The sequence below is a fragment of the Aquarana catesbeiana genome, linkage group LG12 (assembly GCF_042186555.1).
Source record: "Aquarana catesbeiana isolate 2022-GZ linkage group LG12, ASM4218655v1, whole genome shotgun sequence".
Taxonomy (NCBI): domain Eukaryota; kingdom Metazoa; phylum Chordata; class Amphibia; order Anura; family Ranidae; genus Aquarana; species Aquarana catesbeiana.
This window is the reverse complement of record NC_133335.1, coordinates 174931878-174948545: the sequence shown is the minus strand read 5'-3', so window position 1 is coordinate 174948545 and position 16668 is coordinate 174931878. Positions and strand designations below refer to the sequence as shown.

Genomic DNA, 16668 nt, shown 5'->3' with positions numbered 1-16668 from the left:
TCCTTTAAGCCTTTTCAGTATATTCCCTTTGCCAACCTCACTCATAAGGAAGTATTTCTCATGGTACTCACATAAACGATATGTCTATTAGAACGGTCAGCTTTATCTTGTATATAACCCTTCCTTTATCTTGATCGATACAAGGTTGTTTTGAGTCTTTGGGTCTCCTTTTGTACATAAGGTGGTTTCTCTCCACCTTATTTGTGACATCTTCCTGCCCTCTTTGTCCAAAGCGATATCTCCACACCTTAGATTTAGTACACGTAGTACAAGTTTATCTCTCTACCACTGCTTTCATCTGATCCTTGAATTCTCTGTACTGTCTGCAGGCCTTCGCAAAGTGTGTCCTGCATTTCGTTCCACCACCTCTAGGTATATTAGACCGTTTCCTGTCTATTTTTGGCTTTAGTGCATTTAAAATGTCTGGTACACGTACGGCGCAAGTAAAATCAGTCAGAGCTCCTGCTGAGCATGCTTGGTCACCATGTGCGCTGGCAAAACAAGCATTGTCAAAATTGGAGGTCTACAATGTTAGCCCATGCAGTTCTCAGCACAGGTTTTCTTTAAGTTCCCGTTACAAAGTTAGCGTGCCATAAAATCTACATGGGGTTTAATATAATATTAGTAAAGAACAAATCCCAGTTATTCTCAGTCTTTATCTAATCAGACAATATTTTCATTTTAAGCCGAACCATTTTTTTCTGCACTAACTGAATATATAAATGTTGCATTGAAGAGGAAGATGTGTGACTGCTTAGAAATTCGATTAAAAAACTGTGTGCACCATATCTCAGCATTGTCAAGCAACTCACCCTTATTTTAATACATAAAATAGGAAAAAGTATGTACTATGTAGTTAGGTTTTAAAGCATAACTGTATACATCCTTTCCGTACAGGTCCTGGAATAAATCCTGCTATGAATGTAAGCAGCATGGACATGGCTGGGGGTTTGTCAGTGAAGGATACATCCCAGTCTCAGTCTCGTCTGCCACAGTGGACTCATCCCAACTCCATGGATAGCCTGGCAAATTCTGCTTCTCTTGATCACAGTCCTGGCAAGTCAAGTAAGTTATAATTTGTACCCTTAGGGGTAACGTTCTTTCTCCTGTGTATGCCAAAACCTAAAGTTTTTAGAGTTCATTTTTTTTTTTCTTCATAACAACATCATTTTACTCTGCCCCATCCACCCCAGCTGTGTCAATGTCTTTTTCACATCATACTGCTATACATTTTCAGCAGTTTTTATATGCCTTTTTTTTACATTAATTTACATATATTTTGCTGCAGCTGCTCTTCCTGGGGGTCTTGGCATTGGCCCTCCTGCAAAGCCCAATATAGATGACTCCTACAATCGGTACGATCTTCTCCCAAACAGTGACTCTCCAACGAGTCCTCCCGTTCCCGACAGCTGGTCACGTGCCAAAACTGAGAACGACAAAATCTCCAATGGGTCCAGTATCAACTGGCCTCCTGGTTAGTGTTTTCTTGATGTTTTCTTAGTAATAGTTCATATGATTTACTTTCATCTGGTGTTTTGTTTTTGTTTTTTTTGGGGGGGTTTTTTTTGTTGTTTTTTTTTGTTTCTTATCGCTCATTATATAATGAAAGCTTACACTTCAGGGTTGATTGACTCATTGTTGTGTACCTGACTTAGAATTTCACCCAGGAGTGCCTTGGAAAGGACTGCAAAACATTGACCCTGAGAATGATCCTGATGTGACCCCAGGAAGTGTTCCTACTGGGCCCACCATTAATACCACAATCCAGGATGTCAACCGTTATCTGCTCAAAAGTGGAGGTAACCAGATTAAGACCAGATATATTTCTGTTTTCTTTATCTTTTTCAGCATTATTGTAATTTCAAGTTTCATAACTCTGGGTGACAGAGGTTTATAAATTGTTTGATTTTATTGGCCTAGCTCATTTTGCACTTTTAGGGCCAGTTCACACCATAGAAACGTAGTCCGGATGCATTCTTGATGCTTTTCTGCATGCACGTTTTTGATGCCGTCCAGTGTATTTTTTAACACCTCTTTCTTCTTAACCTTAAATAAGGACGTGTGTTCCAGTGCATGTTTGGTGCGTTCCAATACAGTCCAATTCAGGAAAAATGCAGCATGTTCTATTTTTTTTTTTTTCTGTAACTCACTGCAACTGGAAGCAATGATGTGAACTATGCCATTGAAAACCATATAACCTACTTATAAAAAAAATAAAATGCACTGGACTGCATGTGGTGTGAACTGGCCCTTAAACAACAAATTAAAGTGGCAAAATGAAAAGATTCTCATACAGAGGACAGAATGGCACTTTTGACCATTATTGGTATGTAATGTGGTCAGTATTTCAAAGTTTTTCCGGACTTGTGTGTGTAAACTAGAGATTTAATACATTGAATAGTCAGCTGCCAGGTAAAGTATTCTAAACAAACTATATTGGCTGGTTTAGCATAGAGCTTTTATTTCATATACTGTTTTGTGTGTGTGTGTGTGTGTGTGTGTGTGTGTGTATATACTACTTTAATGTGACATTTATAAAATAAATTTTGTTTTAATTTCTAGCTAAACTGTCTGATATAAAGTCCACTTGGTCATCCAGCCCTATCTCCCACACTCAAGCATCGTTATCTCACGAGTTGTGGAAGGTACCAAGAAACACTACAGCCCCGACCAGGCCACCACCTGGGCTAACCAATGCCAAACCCTCCTCTGCCTGGGGCTCAAATCAACTGGGCTGGACCAGCTCCTATTCAACAGGTATGACTATGTATTTCTTACTGCTTATATAAAACCACCACCAAGGGTATCTCACATTAGCTACCTATTAAAATTCTAATATTCTGTTCCTCTGGGTTCTTACTGCTGTATACTATCTTTTCAGGTTCCACCTGGAGCACAGACAGTTCAGGAAGAACAAGTAGTTGGCTGGTCCTGCGTAACCTCACTCCACAGGTAGTGGGAATATTTGTAGAATATACCTTCCTAAAGTGAACCTGTGCTTTTTCTATACAGGTCAAAACCACAGTTTCACCTAAATACAGATCACAGCGCAAGCTTTTACTTGCCTTCCCTTCACTACCCTGTCAATCCTGCCAGCAGCTCTGTGCAAATTCCAAGCTGGCACTTGGGGCTTGCACAGAGCGAATAACTGTCCCACCATCATCTGTCCACTCTGTGTGCCTGAGAGACCAGTGGCTAGTCATACTGAAGGGAGCGGGCTAAGTCACATGCTCCCTCATACCCAGAAATACCAGGTGTTACTCTTCACTCCCAGCAACTTAATCAAAAGAGCAAGTACCAAAGGGGAAGGTGAGTATGTGCTGTATGGGTAAGGAGCATGGGCAAAGCACAGATTCACTGTGCTTTAGGATCATTTTTTTTTTCAGTTTAGTATTTTTAAAGTGTTCAAGCATGTCTGTTTAGCTAGTAAATTACTATTTATTGGTTATTCTCCTGCCTCAGCTTATATTTATATTGGGTAAAGGGTGTAAATCATGACCGGGCATTATTTTAAATCGCCCTAGTGTGCCCAGTGTAGAATGTAGTTCAATAGAAAAGATCTCCTGTTTAAACGTTTAGAATTTCTTTGCAGTAGGTACTTTTTTTAAGGAGAAGTATATTTTGGCTGTACTTCTCCTGTAGGTCACAGGAGTGCAATTTGTTCTGCACTCCTGTGACCCGTTTTCGGCTGACAGTCCACTATCGGCTGACATCACTCAGCCTGTCCAGACTTGAGAAATATCCTGAAAGTATGGTCAGGATCCACCCAGATGCCTGGGCCAACACCTGGCTCAGCCTCACGGCGATCCACTGGGAGCCTGAGCCAGCCCTCAGGCCCACCCCCCTCCCTCCCCAGCCCAGCACTCCTTTGAGTGCTGAAGGAAGTCCATACTTCTCTTTCAATATACCTAATGCCAAATACGTACAGGTCCTTCTGTTTTGCTTTCGTCTTTTTAAGGATTCTTGCGGTAAAAGCCAAGGAAGCTTAGACTTCTGTTGTGCATCAATGCATTTACTAAACAGAAAAGGTGCACATACCACTAAACAAAACACAATTCCATTCACAACTCTGCCCCTAGCTACATCACCAATCTTGTCTTCAGATATCACCCAAATCGTATTCTCCGCTCTTCTCAAGACCTCCTTCTCTCAAGCTCTCACGTCTCCTCTCATGCTCGTCTCCAGGATTTCTCCAGAGCCTCTCCCATCCTATGGAACTCGCTACCTCCACCTGTCTGGCTATCCCCTACTCTTGCTACCTTCAGACGATCCCTGAAAACTCATCTCTTCAGGAAAGCTTATCACGTCTCTAACTAACTAATCTTTTACCACTTTCATCAGCTCATTCCTCAGTTACAACCTTTTTGTACCACCTGCCCCACCCTATTAGATTGTAAGCTCTTCTGAGCAGGTCCCTCTTAATCCTCTTGTATTTTATTGTATTATAACTGTATTGTCTCCCTTTTATATTGTAAAGCACTGCGTAAACCGTTGGCGCTATATAAATCCTGTATAATAATAATTCATAGTTACCGTGTTTCCTCGAAAATAAGACTTAGTGTGATTTTCGGGGAGGGCTGCAATATAAGCCCTACCCCAAAAATAAGCCCTAGTTTTAAAGCTTCTGTAAAATGCTGGAATCCACTCTATTACAGTATTGTATCATGTAAACTGTGTATGTTTCTGTAGTATAATTGTGTTAAATACCTTCTCATAGCACCGCTCGGTCCTCAGCTGATCTCCCGCTGCTCTCCTCCTCTTCTCCCAGCTGCCAGCGGGGGATATCGGCAACCCTCCCTCTGCAGTGCTCGGAACGGGGAAGAGAGCTTCGGCGGATCACGGAAGTGCCATAAGAAGGTATTTAACACAATTAAATTAGGGATATACACAGTTTACATGATATAATACTGTAATAGAGTGGATTATAGCATTTTACAAGCACATTTACTCGGTTCCACTGGGGATGACAGGCGGGGGGGGAGGTGGTACATGACATAAGACCTACCCCAAAAATAAGCCCTACTGTGTCTTTTGTTGCCAAAATTAATATAAGACCTGGGCTTCTTTTCGGGGAAACACGGTACAAAATATGCCAACATGCACAAGCCAATTATCCTTTCCAACAAAATATGCATGTACAATAAGTAAATAAACAGTTACTCAACTTCTTATGATGGAGATGGAATTAAGATGGAGTCTTCATGGTTCTTTGCTCAAGATTCCTGCTCAAAACTTCCCCAAAGCCCTCCAGTTTCCAGCACATGTCTTCATTCTTTGTGTTTCAAACCAACTCTCTCCCATGTCTGTTCAAAAGCTCCTCCCCCATACTGCCTTTTCCTTTGCTTCCCTCCTAAACCAGACTGACTGGTTTATTTGCATATCAATGGGGAGAGCCTAGCTTTTTAAAGCGGAATTCCACCCGCAAAGTTTTTTGGTTTTTTTCTAAAAGTCAGCAGCTACAAATACTGTAGCTGCTGACTTTTAATAAGGACACTTACCTGTCCAGGGAACCCCGAGATGTCAGCCCCCCCCAAGGCCGATCCGTCCATCGAATCGGGTGCAGGTGCCGCCATTGTAACTAAGGGAAACTGGCAGTGGAGCCTTCAGGCTTCACAGCCAGTTTCCAATTGTGAATGCGCAAGTCGCACGCCGCTTTCTGAATAGCCCCGTCATCTTCTGGGACACACACAGGTCCCAGAAGGCAGCAGGGGGGAAGGAGGAGGGGCAGAGCCAGAAGAGGAAATGATGTACCTCGCCTTTTTACTACTAAGGTAAGAAAAACTAGAAACTGCATATCCAAAAACGAGTGGTGGAGGGGTTGGTCTTTCGTTTAAGACCAAGTACTAAAGTTGAGTGGAACTCCGCTTTAAGACCGCATATTATTTTAAATAATCTGACTATGCAATCTAACAAGTACATTTTTTATAAGATCACTTTCTGTGCTCTCTATTACCTGAAAAAGCAGCCAAATACTTACCTGTAACCCAGAGTAGTCTGCTTCCCTATCTGACTAGTCCACTGTTTCCTCACTGCTTCTCTGCACATTCAAAGCTGCCAGAACAGCCAATCCCCTTTTTTTCGCACAGATCGTTCCCCTGGCTGTGGTGGAGAGGCGTAGGTAGCTGGAAAGCAGTAGGCCAGGCTAATCCAGAGGGAGACCACTGTGGATAACAGGTAAGTATTTGGTTGCTCTTAGCTTTTTTTTTTTTGATTGGCAGCATGGTACTCAGGCATACCTAAAGTCAGCTGAACGCCAGGCACAAAAACATTCATAAACACCTCAGTAACTACTAATGATATAAATCCCCTTTGTGTGCTGAATGTTTTGGCACACAGACATTACCTGGTAAAAGTACTGATCGTGTTATCATTGTGCAGCACATAGCCTGTACAAAGAGCAGAACTGTGGGTGGATGAGTGAAACTACAGGTTGGGGGTGAGCCGTATTAATACAAGATTGGTTGATCTGCACATGAAAAGAGTATTGTCCTGTCATTATTAGAGGCAGGGACGGCCTGTGCATTGTGGGTGCACAGGCGCTGTCCCCCCATCCATGCGCCCAGCCCCTTTAAGGAAGGATTCCAATGGCGGGTGCGGGAGGGGGTGGTACTGTTACCCGATTGGCCAAAGCGCCGGGGCATCCTATAGGATGCCTGACGCTTAGGAAGAGGTGGCACAGAGCTGACATCCACCGCTGCTCTGGTGGACTCAGGACTGGCGGTAAGTGCCGGTCCTGACCACCTGCGGGGGTTGGGGACGTCAGAGCCGCAAGGGGGTTCGACAAGTGGCTGCATATGATGGGCACTGTGAGGCTGCATATGATGGGCACTGTGAGGCTGCATATGATGGGCACAGTGAGGCTGCAATTGATGCTTGTTTCTTTCTGGATTGCTACTCAAAGATTCAAGTAGGAATAAACATCACGGCTCTTGTATATGGACAATAATTGTTTAGCCCAAGTTTCTGCTTTAGGGTCTATTTTAACTTGCAATAAAGCTCCATTAGAAATATGCAACCCCCCCCCCCCATTCAGTCACTTCTCTCATTCATGTATTACAATGTTTTTATTCTGACCTGTATTCAACAGATTGATGGCTCCACTTTAAGAACGCTGTGTCTTCAGCATGGTCCGCTGATAACATTCCATCTGAACCTTACTCAAGGCAATGCGGTGGTCAGGTACAGCTCAAAGGAGGAGGCTGCCAAGGCACAGAAGTCTCTACATATGTAAGTTATTATATGATATATCTATGTATCTCTTTCATTGAAATTTCTTTATTTATCTTGCCTAGTGAATCATTATGCATTTGGTGTTTTGCACAGTTTTTTGTTACTATTTTTTGGTGGGAAGGGGGGGCCAGGGTCTTATGTTTTACTCTTTGCTGTAAATTTTTACCTAATCAACATTAGGTAAAAATTTACAAAGAGTAAAACATTTTAAAGAAAAAATATTTTCCTTTAAAATTTTGCATCAGTGGTTGTCCATTTTCATTAAAATGCACCTCAGCTTATTTTTTATTCAGAATGTATAAATTGCTTTTCATGCTCTGCTTACTTTTATTTTTCCTTTCGTATAGGTGTGTCCTGGGCAACACTACTATTCTGGCAGAATTTGCTGGCGAAGAAGAAGTAAACCGTTTCTTGGCACAAGGGCAGCCTATGCCCCCCACTTCCAGTTGGCAGTCTAACACTGGGAATAGTCAGCCCCGGATGGGTGGCAACGGGGGCTCACACACTTTGGTTCGCAATGATGCTGCTCACTGGAATCCTCCTTGTTTGAGTGCCAAGGGAGGCAATGATCTTCTGTGGGGAGGAGTCCCACAGTATTCCAGCAGCTTGTGGGGCCCACCTGGATCAGATGATGCCAGAATGATTCGCAGTCCAACACCTCTCAATACTCTGCTACCAGGAGATTTGCTGAGCGGGGAATCTATGTGAAAGAAAATTGGACATTGGTCCTTTAAATTTATTCATCAGCACTAAATGAAAAACTTCAAGACAAATAATATCCAATCTTTCCAGTCCATGATCTGTGAGGAATTCAACTTCTTCAGGCCCCATGTCTTCTCTCCATGCAGTATCTTTTCCTGGTCATCCTCCCTACTGCACCCTTGAGAACTGTTCCAAGTAACAGTATGGGATTGTGGGAGGGATGGGAAAGGAAGGGTTGAGGAGAGAGGCGAAGAGTCACTTAGTAGATGTGGTCAAGCTGTTTTTTTTATGTTTTTAAAGTGTTCAAAGAGTTTAAAAAAAAAAAGAAAAAAAAATGATCAACGCTGCTTCTGCTGGGACTAGAACGCAAGGGCACTTTCATTTGACAGAAATGAAGAGGGTTAGTTTGGGGGCAAGGGGAATAGGATGGGAGTAACAAAAAGCCTATTTTGAAATAAGCCTTGGACTTATATGCACATCAAACAGAGCCCATCAAATCGGGAGCAGCAGCAAGCTCTGCGTTTTCCGGCAGTTCTGTATACGCACTTAGGTGGATTAGTATTGATACAGAAACGAAGGAAGGATGGCTCTAGTTTGATTACCCCTTGGATCTGCCTATGCACATAACTTTTTTTCCAGAGCATCTGCTCCTGTCATCGTTCCTTCTTCTTTTTTTTCTATTTTTTTTTTTCTTTTGCTTTTTTTGCTACCTATTCTAAATATCTGGATCCCTGCAAAACACTCAGAAGAATCATATCAGCTGTTAGATATACTTGAAAACAGCAGATTTACACCTTATAATGGGATTTTTTTTCGGGAATTCGGCTTGTATCAAACACTGATTGTCCAAGTTTTATGCAATTGCTGAAAGACACATCAAATTGTATCCATAGAGAAGAGGCAGAATTCTAAAAAAATGGGTGCACAGAAAAATTAATACCGAAAAAGTCTTTCCTTTTTCTAATAACTGCTTTATGCCTTTACAACCGTCTAAAATCCATCCCTGTGTGCACATACACAGAAACAGACATTTCTCTTACTTTAAAGTACCTTACTTCCTTTTTACTACATTTTTGTCCTTTTTAACTTTGCACTGAAATTTTAACTCCTCATCCAGACCTTGCAGTTAACCCAACTGAATAGAAAATTGAAAGAAATGTATGAAGAGAGGAAGTGCTAACACGTATCTATGTTTACTCAAGGACTTATTTGTGAAGAAAAAAAAAAAACATTTACCTTGTGCTTATGTCTGAAGAAAAAAAAAAAAAAAAAAAAACTTACAAATGTTTGTCTACTTTTCCATTGATTCATCATTGGGAAGTAATGCATATTACTGGAGACTTGCATCTATTTGTGGTAGCTTGCTGTAGCTCATGGACTATAAAAGCTGGGCAGTCGCCACAAGCAGAACCCATAAAGCAACACTGCATCTTATGCAGGTTTTGAACTGCATCTAATAGCAGATGCCAGTCTTGGCTCTAACCTGTTTACAAAACTTTTTATTTCGAAATCTTCTGTTTTTCTGCTTTTCTCCAAAAATAAGTAAAATGAAAAAGTAAAAAAAAAAAAAAAAAAAACAGCAAAACTATAAAAAACTGAAAAAAAAAAATCTTCCATCGAAATAAAAAAAAAAAAAAATCTATTTTCAAATTTTAAATAGAAATTCCTTTACACCTCGGGGAAAGTACCAGTGTTTTATTAAAGAATAACTTTAGCCATTGTTGTGCAACATTTTAATTTTTTTTCCCTTTTTTTATATTTTACATTTTTTGTCAAACATTTCTTTTCATCGATAAGCGAAAATTAAAAAATATTTTTTTTTTTTTTTTTAGTCACAACCTTGCACATCGTGGATATCTTTCTCAGGAAAATTTGACATTTCCAGAGGAGTAGAACACCACACAACCATTTCATTGTATTTTTATGAAAAATTAAAAAAAAAAAAACAAATAAAAAAATAAACTGAAAAGAGATTATCCAGGCACTGAAAACTTAAGGGGGAAGAACTGAAAACATAACAGAGGAAGACAAACTATTCCTGTTTGTAGCAGTTAAATATTTACCAAATAATGGACTTGAAATGTTTCAAGAGTGCTTTATATGTTATACAAAAAAAATGAAAAAAAAAAAGAAATATTGCTTTATGTTGAAACACAAACCGTGATTTTCCTGGGTCTCTGTTAAGGAAATAAAATAGAACAAGATACCTTCCCGCAAGCTGATGGGATAAACATTGTTCAGACAGACATCGCCTGTAACTTCAAAGAATTTGTATATTGCCTGTTCCTTCTTGACTCTTTGGGGGTGCATCCTGCTCTTACTGAAATAAGAGGGCAGGATAGACTTGAAAGGGGGGGGATAGGTATTGAAGTTTTATCATGTGTGGGTTGGATCTATGCTTCAGCTGGTGTCGGACCTCTCTGCTAGAATGGCCCATGAATTGTTCTGCCTTGTGGGTTGTTGCAGCAGGGATGGTTTTAAATGCCTTCAGTACCAGCTGGGCCTCAATCCATTGAGGTACTGGAGCAGTTTTTTTTGGATCCTGATCTATGCACAAGCCAAGTCTGAGACAGGAGCTACAATTCGCTGTGGTTTATTTGGGTTTTTGAAATGAGAATGATTTTATTTTTTTTCTTTTACAACTATAGAATGCCCTTTTCTCGCTCTTCTGGCAAAGCAGACAGGGGGAATTACTTCAGACAGTACGACCTGTGTATTTGAACTCCAGTTTCTGTGTGTTGCGGGGAAGGGGTCTTTTAATCAATAATATTTTATGTGTTATTTCATAATGCTACCTCTGTCTGCCATATACTGCCCTTGGTTGGGCAGGAAAACAGACTGTGACATGGGAGGGCACAGCCCCTCTTTCATCTTCAGAGTTAGAATTTGTCTGTTACAGGCACTGGGACAATCCTTAATATTTGGGCACCCCAAGTGGGTCATTGGTTTTGTGTTTAGTTTAAATTTTATTTTATTTTTTAAACTTGGCTGTCTGAGTGACCAGTAACACATGTGCATTATGTTGCTGATACTTCTAGCACATAGCTGTGCGCTTTTTTTTTTTTTTTTTTTTTTTGCTTTTCTCTTTTTTTGCACGCCAGATGGAGGAACAGTTATAAATGGTTTACAAACACAATAAGAGTAGAGACTGATGAAGTTTCTTTCTGTGAAGAATGTTGTTTTCATTCACTTCTTTTGGATGCAAAATTGTCCCAAAGATATATATATATATAAAAAAGAAAAAAAAAAAAAAAGAAAACAATTCTGCTCAAATTTTTGCCCTTTAACTCTTTAGCTACAAAAAAGGGTTAGTTGTTAATACACATGTTCTACTGTACAGGGCAGGCAGTAAGATGTAAGCACACTAGGGGCTGTGCACCATACTGATTGTGTAGGAGCAAATGCAAAAACGTGACATCAACCTGCAGTTCCTCTATAATCTGCAAATGTCTGCAGGAATTCTTTAGGAAGAACAGTAAACTAGTTTTTTTTTTTTTTCCCCCCAATGCTCTACTCTGGTAAGAGCAGGTGTTGTAAAGCTATCCATTTTTCTGGCAGAGTGTTCTACAAGAGTGTTCTTCCAGTCCTTGGTGGCTGCTGACAGTGCTCATGTTTCAGATCTCTTTACAGAAACATGACAATGCTGGCCATGCAGGTAACAACAAACAATCGCAGACTTGATTGTTTACATTTTTTCTTTTTTTCGTTTCAAAAAAGATTGCGAGACGCAATAAAGACCAGTTTGGTTTAGATTGATTTTCCACAGAGGCCGAATGTGTTTATTAAAAAGAAAAAAAAATTGGTTTCTTGAATAAATAGCCAAACAAGAGGGCTCTTATACCTCTTTTGAATTTTTGATTTGAATAGCTATTGTGTTGAGTGTATGGCCATCATAAATGAGCTTCTTTATCTGTTACATATTATCAAAACTACTTTTTGGAAGATGAGCATTGTCACCTGCCAGGGAATGGATTGAAAAACACCGACCTACAACTTTGCTATTTGCCTCCTGACAGGAGAGATGTTAAATAGCACTTTGTCATGTAGTGTGAGGAGTAAAAAAAATAAAAGAATGCAAAAATGCCACTTCACAGCAATTCCCCCTTCAGAAGAGTACATGGTTTGACACCTTCAGATGCTCATAGAGCCTTATATGATACTTCTTGCTGAGTGGGGGAGAGGTCTGTGTGCAGTCAACATATGAACATTTCTTCCATGTGAAAAGATTTCTTAAAAAAAAAAAAAATATATATATATATATATATATATATATATATATATATATATATATATATATATATATATATATATATATATATATTATTGAAGGACACAGGCATCTCTCCAAATATGCTATTGAATAAAATGTGTTTTTGTGGTGTGTGTTTTTTTTTATTTTTATTATGTTGGCATTTTACGATGTCTGAAACTAAAATTTAAGGACAAGAAAATGTTGTGGCTTATGTTTTTTTTTTTCTCTCCTAGAATGTGTTTGTTAATGAATTGCACCAAAAGATGCTTTGAAAATGTTAAAGCTTCTTAAAACTTAATAAACTGCGGTTTTGTTTGTATTTGGCTGTTGGAAGATAATGTGCTGTGCTATAGAGCGTATTAGGAGCCTTGTGATCAGTTTACAGGAAATCGGTCAACCTGGATATGTGCAATGTGAGATGATGGGATATGTTGGGGCTATAAATACAAAGCATTGAAGATTATCCAAGTGATAATAAGGCTCGTTTCACAAATTTTAAGACATCTATAGGTTGCCATTTTTATTGATCTGTAGTGAGATTTTTTTTTTTTTAAATAACTAAAAGAGCAATTTGTCTACCCCTCATTATTGTTGGTAATTATTGCTTGTCCTGACACTTCACAAATTTTCTACATAGGGTGCTGCGCCCCACCTATCACTAGCCCAATTTCCAATCAAGAGTACCCTTTGTGTTAGCAAAGTCACTGATACTAACTGCTTATACATCTACACAGACTTTGAACACATGGAACTGCCACCCAGCAATTAAGTGGAATGCACTATTCACTCAACATAGCATACAAATGTTTATAGCATACTGCATTGGTACAGTACCTCTTTTTTCTTGTAGTACTACAAATCCTCTTTGTCCTGATTCAAGTGTTTGCACCGTGTAACTCTGCCCAGGTACGTTTGTGCTAGCGCCCCTTAGTAGCAGGCATACCACAGCTTAATTCATTACGGAGCCAGGCCATACACGGTTCAAATCTTAGCTGGCTCTGCAGGAACCGGCAAAGATTCGAACTGTGTATGGGCAGGCTGAATGTACCAAGGTGATTGCTCAACGTGGGTACAATCAGCATGCCGGGTTTTACCTGCGATTATCGCTTGTGGCGGCTATAGTTGCTAGCAATCCCCCCCCCCCCCCCCCCCCCCACCAGTCTGTGGTTGCAGGAAAGAAATTCGCTCCTAGGCTTGCAGAGTCATATTCCACAGGATTGAGGGAGAGAACCCAGTGAGGGATGCTGTACAGAAAAAGGCTGTGTGGCACCAGACAAAGCCACAAGTGAGCAGTGCTGGAACAGAGAGGAAGGCACTTAACACAGCAGACTGCGCTAAGGGTTATGGCCCTTATGCCCTGTACACACGGGCGGACTTTTTGGCATCAAAGGTCCGACGGTCTTTTCTTTTTCAAATCTAAAGTCCGTCTGATTTTCGACAGAAAAAGTTAGCTGAAGGTCTGATGAAGCCCACACACGGTCGGATTGTCCGACGGATTCATTCCGTCGGACCAGTCCGGTCGAAAAGTCAGCCCGTGTTTGTACATGGCATAAGCTGACCCCTTTTACAAATTTGAGAGTATACAAGCTATTATCTTGACCCACGATCTTCCATACTTTGACAGTAAGATAAGGTATGGGGTTGCGTAGCAAGTCAAAGTGATTAGTGTGACAGTGAAGCGATAAATATGCAATGGTGTAAAACCATATCAAAATAATCCCATTAAAATTATTTAAAGTGCAAATGTTAATAGTGAATTTGGTGAAATCATATATAGGCTTAAAAAAAAGTCAAAAGAAGAAAAAGTTCTGCGCTAGGTACCAAATTAGAAAATAATAATATTAATGAAAAAAACATGAAGAAAATCCTGCAGCTAAACACTATAACCCCAATACGAGGGCACATAAAAAAATGTATCAAAAAGAGTGGTGCAGCGCTGGATTAGTAACAAAGTGAATAAATGTGTGGTTATGCACATATAAAATTAATTTGGCCAAAAAATATTATTTAAAGCATTAAATTAACCTATAATAATAAAAAAGACCCACAAGTGATAATAGCTAGTGAGAAAACTATACCATACAAAGCGTGTAGGTGATGAAAAACACAAATACAAATGTATAAAACAAAGTTCATAAATGAAATGATTTTGAAGAAATAAATCCGCAGATAAGTCAATGTAGAGTTCGAGGTTGTGTGATCCACCGCTAAAACAGCCTGCCCCAGATGATAAAAATTGGAGGCTTACCATAGAGCCTGCGACCGCCCTTATTCAGGGGGGTCAAAACCGGCTTAGTAGTGGAGGGTAGACTCCTAGGGATGTCCCACACTAGATTCCATGGGTTGTCCTGCCGGTCTCCTTCTCAGGCAGCTAATCAGCAGTAACCAGGGCACCAATGCAGGGGAAATGTTCCCAGGGACGCTTCCAGTCCTTCAGCTGGGCGGATAATATGAAGTTGATCGGTCGGTGGGACGCCGTGCTGCTCCTCTGCTGACTCTCTGTCAATGAGCGGCTGATCTGTCAGCATAGCTTTTGGAGGACTAGCTTTTTTAAAAAGGTGTATCAAGTTAGAGCAGCCTCCATGTTATTGCGTTGACTGGTTTTCTTTAATGAGAAGAGAGGGGGGAGTATAGTGGATCTTGGAGAGAGAGAGACGGATGGGTGGGAAACAAAACCATAGGTAAAGGTGATTATGATTAAAAAAATCCAATGGTTGGGGGTAGCTTGGACCCTGGAAAGTTCAGTTCAGGCTTGAATGGGTTAGGAACAAGTCAGGATCTGTCAGCCGCTCATTGACGGAGAGTCAGCAGAGGAGCAGCACGGCGTCCCACAGACCGATCAACGTCATATTATCCGCCCAGCTGAAGGACTGGAAGCGTCCCTGGGAACATTTCCCCTGCATTGGTGCCCTGGTTACTGCTGATTAGCTGCCTGAGAAGGAGACCAGCAGGACAACCCATGGAATCTAGTGTGGGACATCCCTAGGAGTCTACCCTCCACTACTAAGCCTGTTTTGACCCCCCTGAATAAGGGCAGTCGCAGGCTCTATGGTAAGCCTCCAATTGTTATCATCTGGTGGCAGGCTGTTTTAGCGGTGGATCACACAACCTCGAACTCTACATTGACTTATCTACGGATTTATTTCTTCAAAATCATTTCATTTATGAACTTTGTTTTATACATTTGTATTTGTACCTACACGCTTTGTATGGTATAGTTTTCTCACTAGCTATTATCACTTGTGGGTCTTTTTTATTATTATAGGTTAATTTAATGCTTATAAAATTAATTTGGCCAAAAAATATTATTTAATGTGCATAACCACACATTTATTCACTTTGTTACTAATCCAGCGCTGCACCACTCTTTTTGATAAATTAAAAAAAAGTCAGAATTCCGTGCTCACCTCAAAAGGCTCATATAAGCCTTTAACTACTATGTACAATGGGCTTCCAAGGTACTCTCAACAATCTCCACTTCCAGTAGATCAACACCCAGAATAATATGGTACTGGTCCCTTTCAACCTTCAACATATCAGCTCAGCTACATGTTAGAATAAAGCAAATATGCCTCCCATTGGGTAAAATGATATAAAACAATCCTTTATTATAAGGAAGACTTACATTTAAAACAGCACTTGTAGTGTATTGAATACTCAGCATAGCTTTGTGTGTCGCATCACTTCGGGTCACAAAGACCCCTTCGTGTTGCGTCACGTGACTTCATCAGGGGACAGGATTGGTTGTTCTGATCTGCATTTATGTCCCATGCACAGGAAATGTCAGCGGCAATTTTGTACCCGCATTCATATCGTCAGTCGGCCATTTTATATTCTTATACAAATTTATTGTGTACTTTCATATGAATATTGTCCTGATCGACACTAGTTTCAATAGGCCATTTAAACCTCAATCGTGATGTTCATAGCTGAGGTGTGTGTTCATAATATATGCATATAGAAAATAAAGAGACACATGAATGTTTGAGATAAAAAATGATTTTTTATATATATATATACACAAACTATATCTCCAAAAGTCACTATTAAACAATTCAAATCAAAGTCTACATTTAGGCCCTCAGGGGTCAGAGTTTTTATAAAATCAAGCGAAAAAGAATCAAGATGACCCCCCCCCCCCCCCCCCCCCCGGGCCTAAATGTAGATTTTAATTTTAATAGTTTTTAGTGACATTTGAGCATTTTGAGATTCTATTTGAGTCATTTTGTCACCATGAGATTTTTTATATATATATATATATATATATATATATATATAATTTTATTATTATTATTTAATTTTTTATTTTTTTTATTCCAATTTTTTGCTTTCTATATGCAAACATTATAAACCCACACCTCAGCTATGGACATTAGGATTGATGTTTAATTTGCCTATTGAAACCAGTGGCAATCAGGACAATATTTATATGAAAGTACCCAATAAATTTGTGTATTTACATGTGGAACATCACTCCTGCGATG

At 40.0% G+C, this 16668-nt stretch overlaps 1 protein-coding gene across 8 annotated transcripts in view; it reads left to right on the top strand.

Moving 5' to 3' along the window:
- TNRC6C (trinucleotide repeat containing adaptor 6C) overlaps positions 1–9509 on the top strand; it is a 519199-nt gene extending 509690 nt beyond the window's left edge. For all 8 annotated transcript variants that reach the window (XM_073606232.1, XM_073606237.1, XM_073606234.1 and 5 more), the window contains 7 exons: positions 898–1065; positions 1289–1474; positions 1656–1799; positions 2563–2757; positions 2882–2952; positions 7088–7227; positions 7578–9509. In XM_073606232.1, coding sequence (XP_073462333.1) covers positions 898–1065; positions 1289–1474; positions 1656–1799; positions 2563–2757; positions 2882–2952; positions 7088–7227; positions 7578–7938 — 1265 coding nt within the window. In that variant the 3' untranslated portion in view covers positions 7939–9509. The remainder of the gene's footprint in view (positions 1–897; positions 1066–1288; positions 1475–1655; positions 1800–2562; positions 2758–2881; positions 2953–7087; positions 7228–7577) is intronic.
- Positions 9510–16668: the final 7159 nt, after the last annotated feature.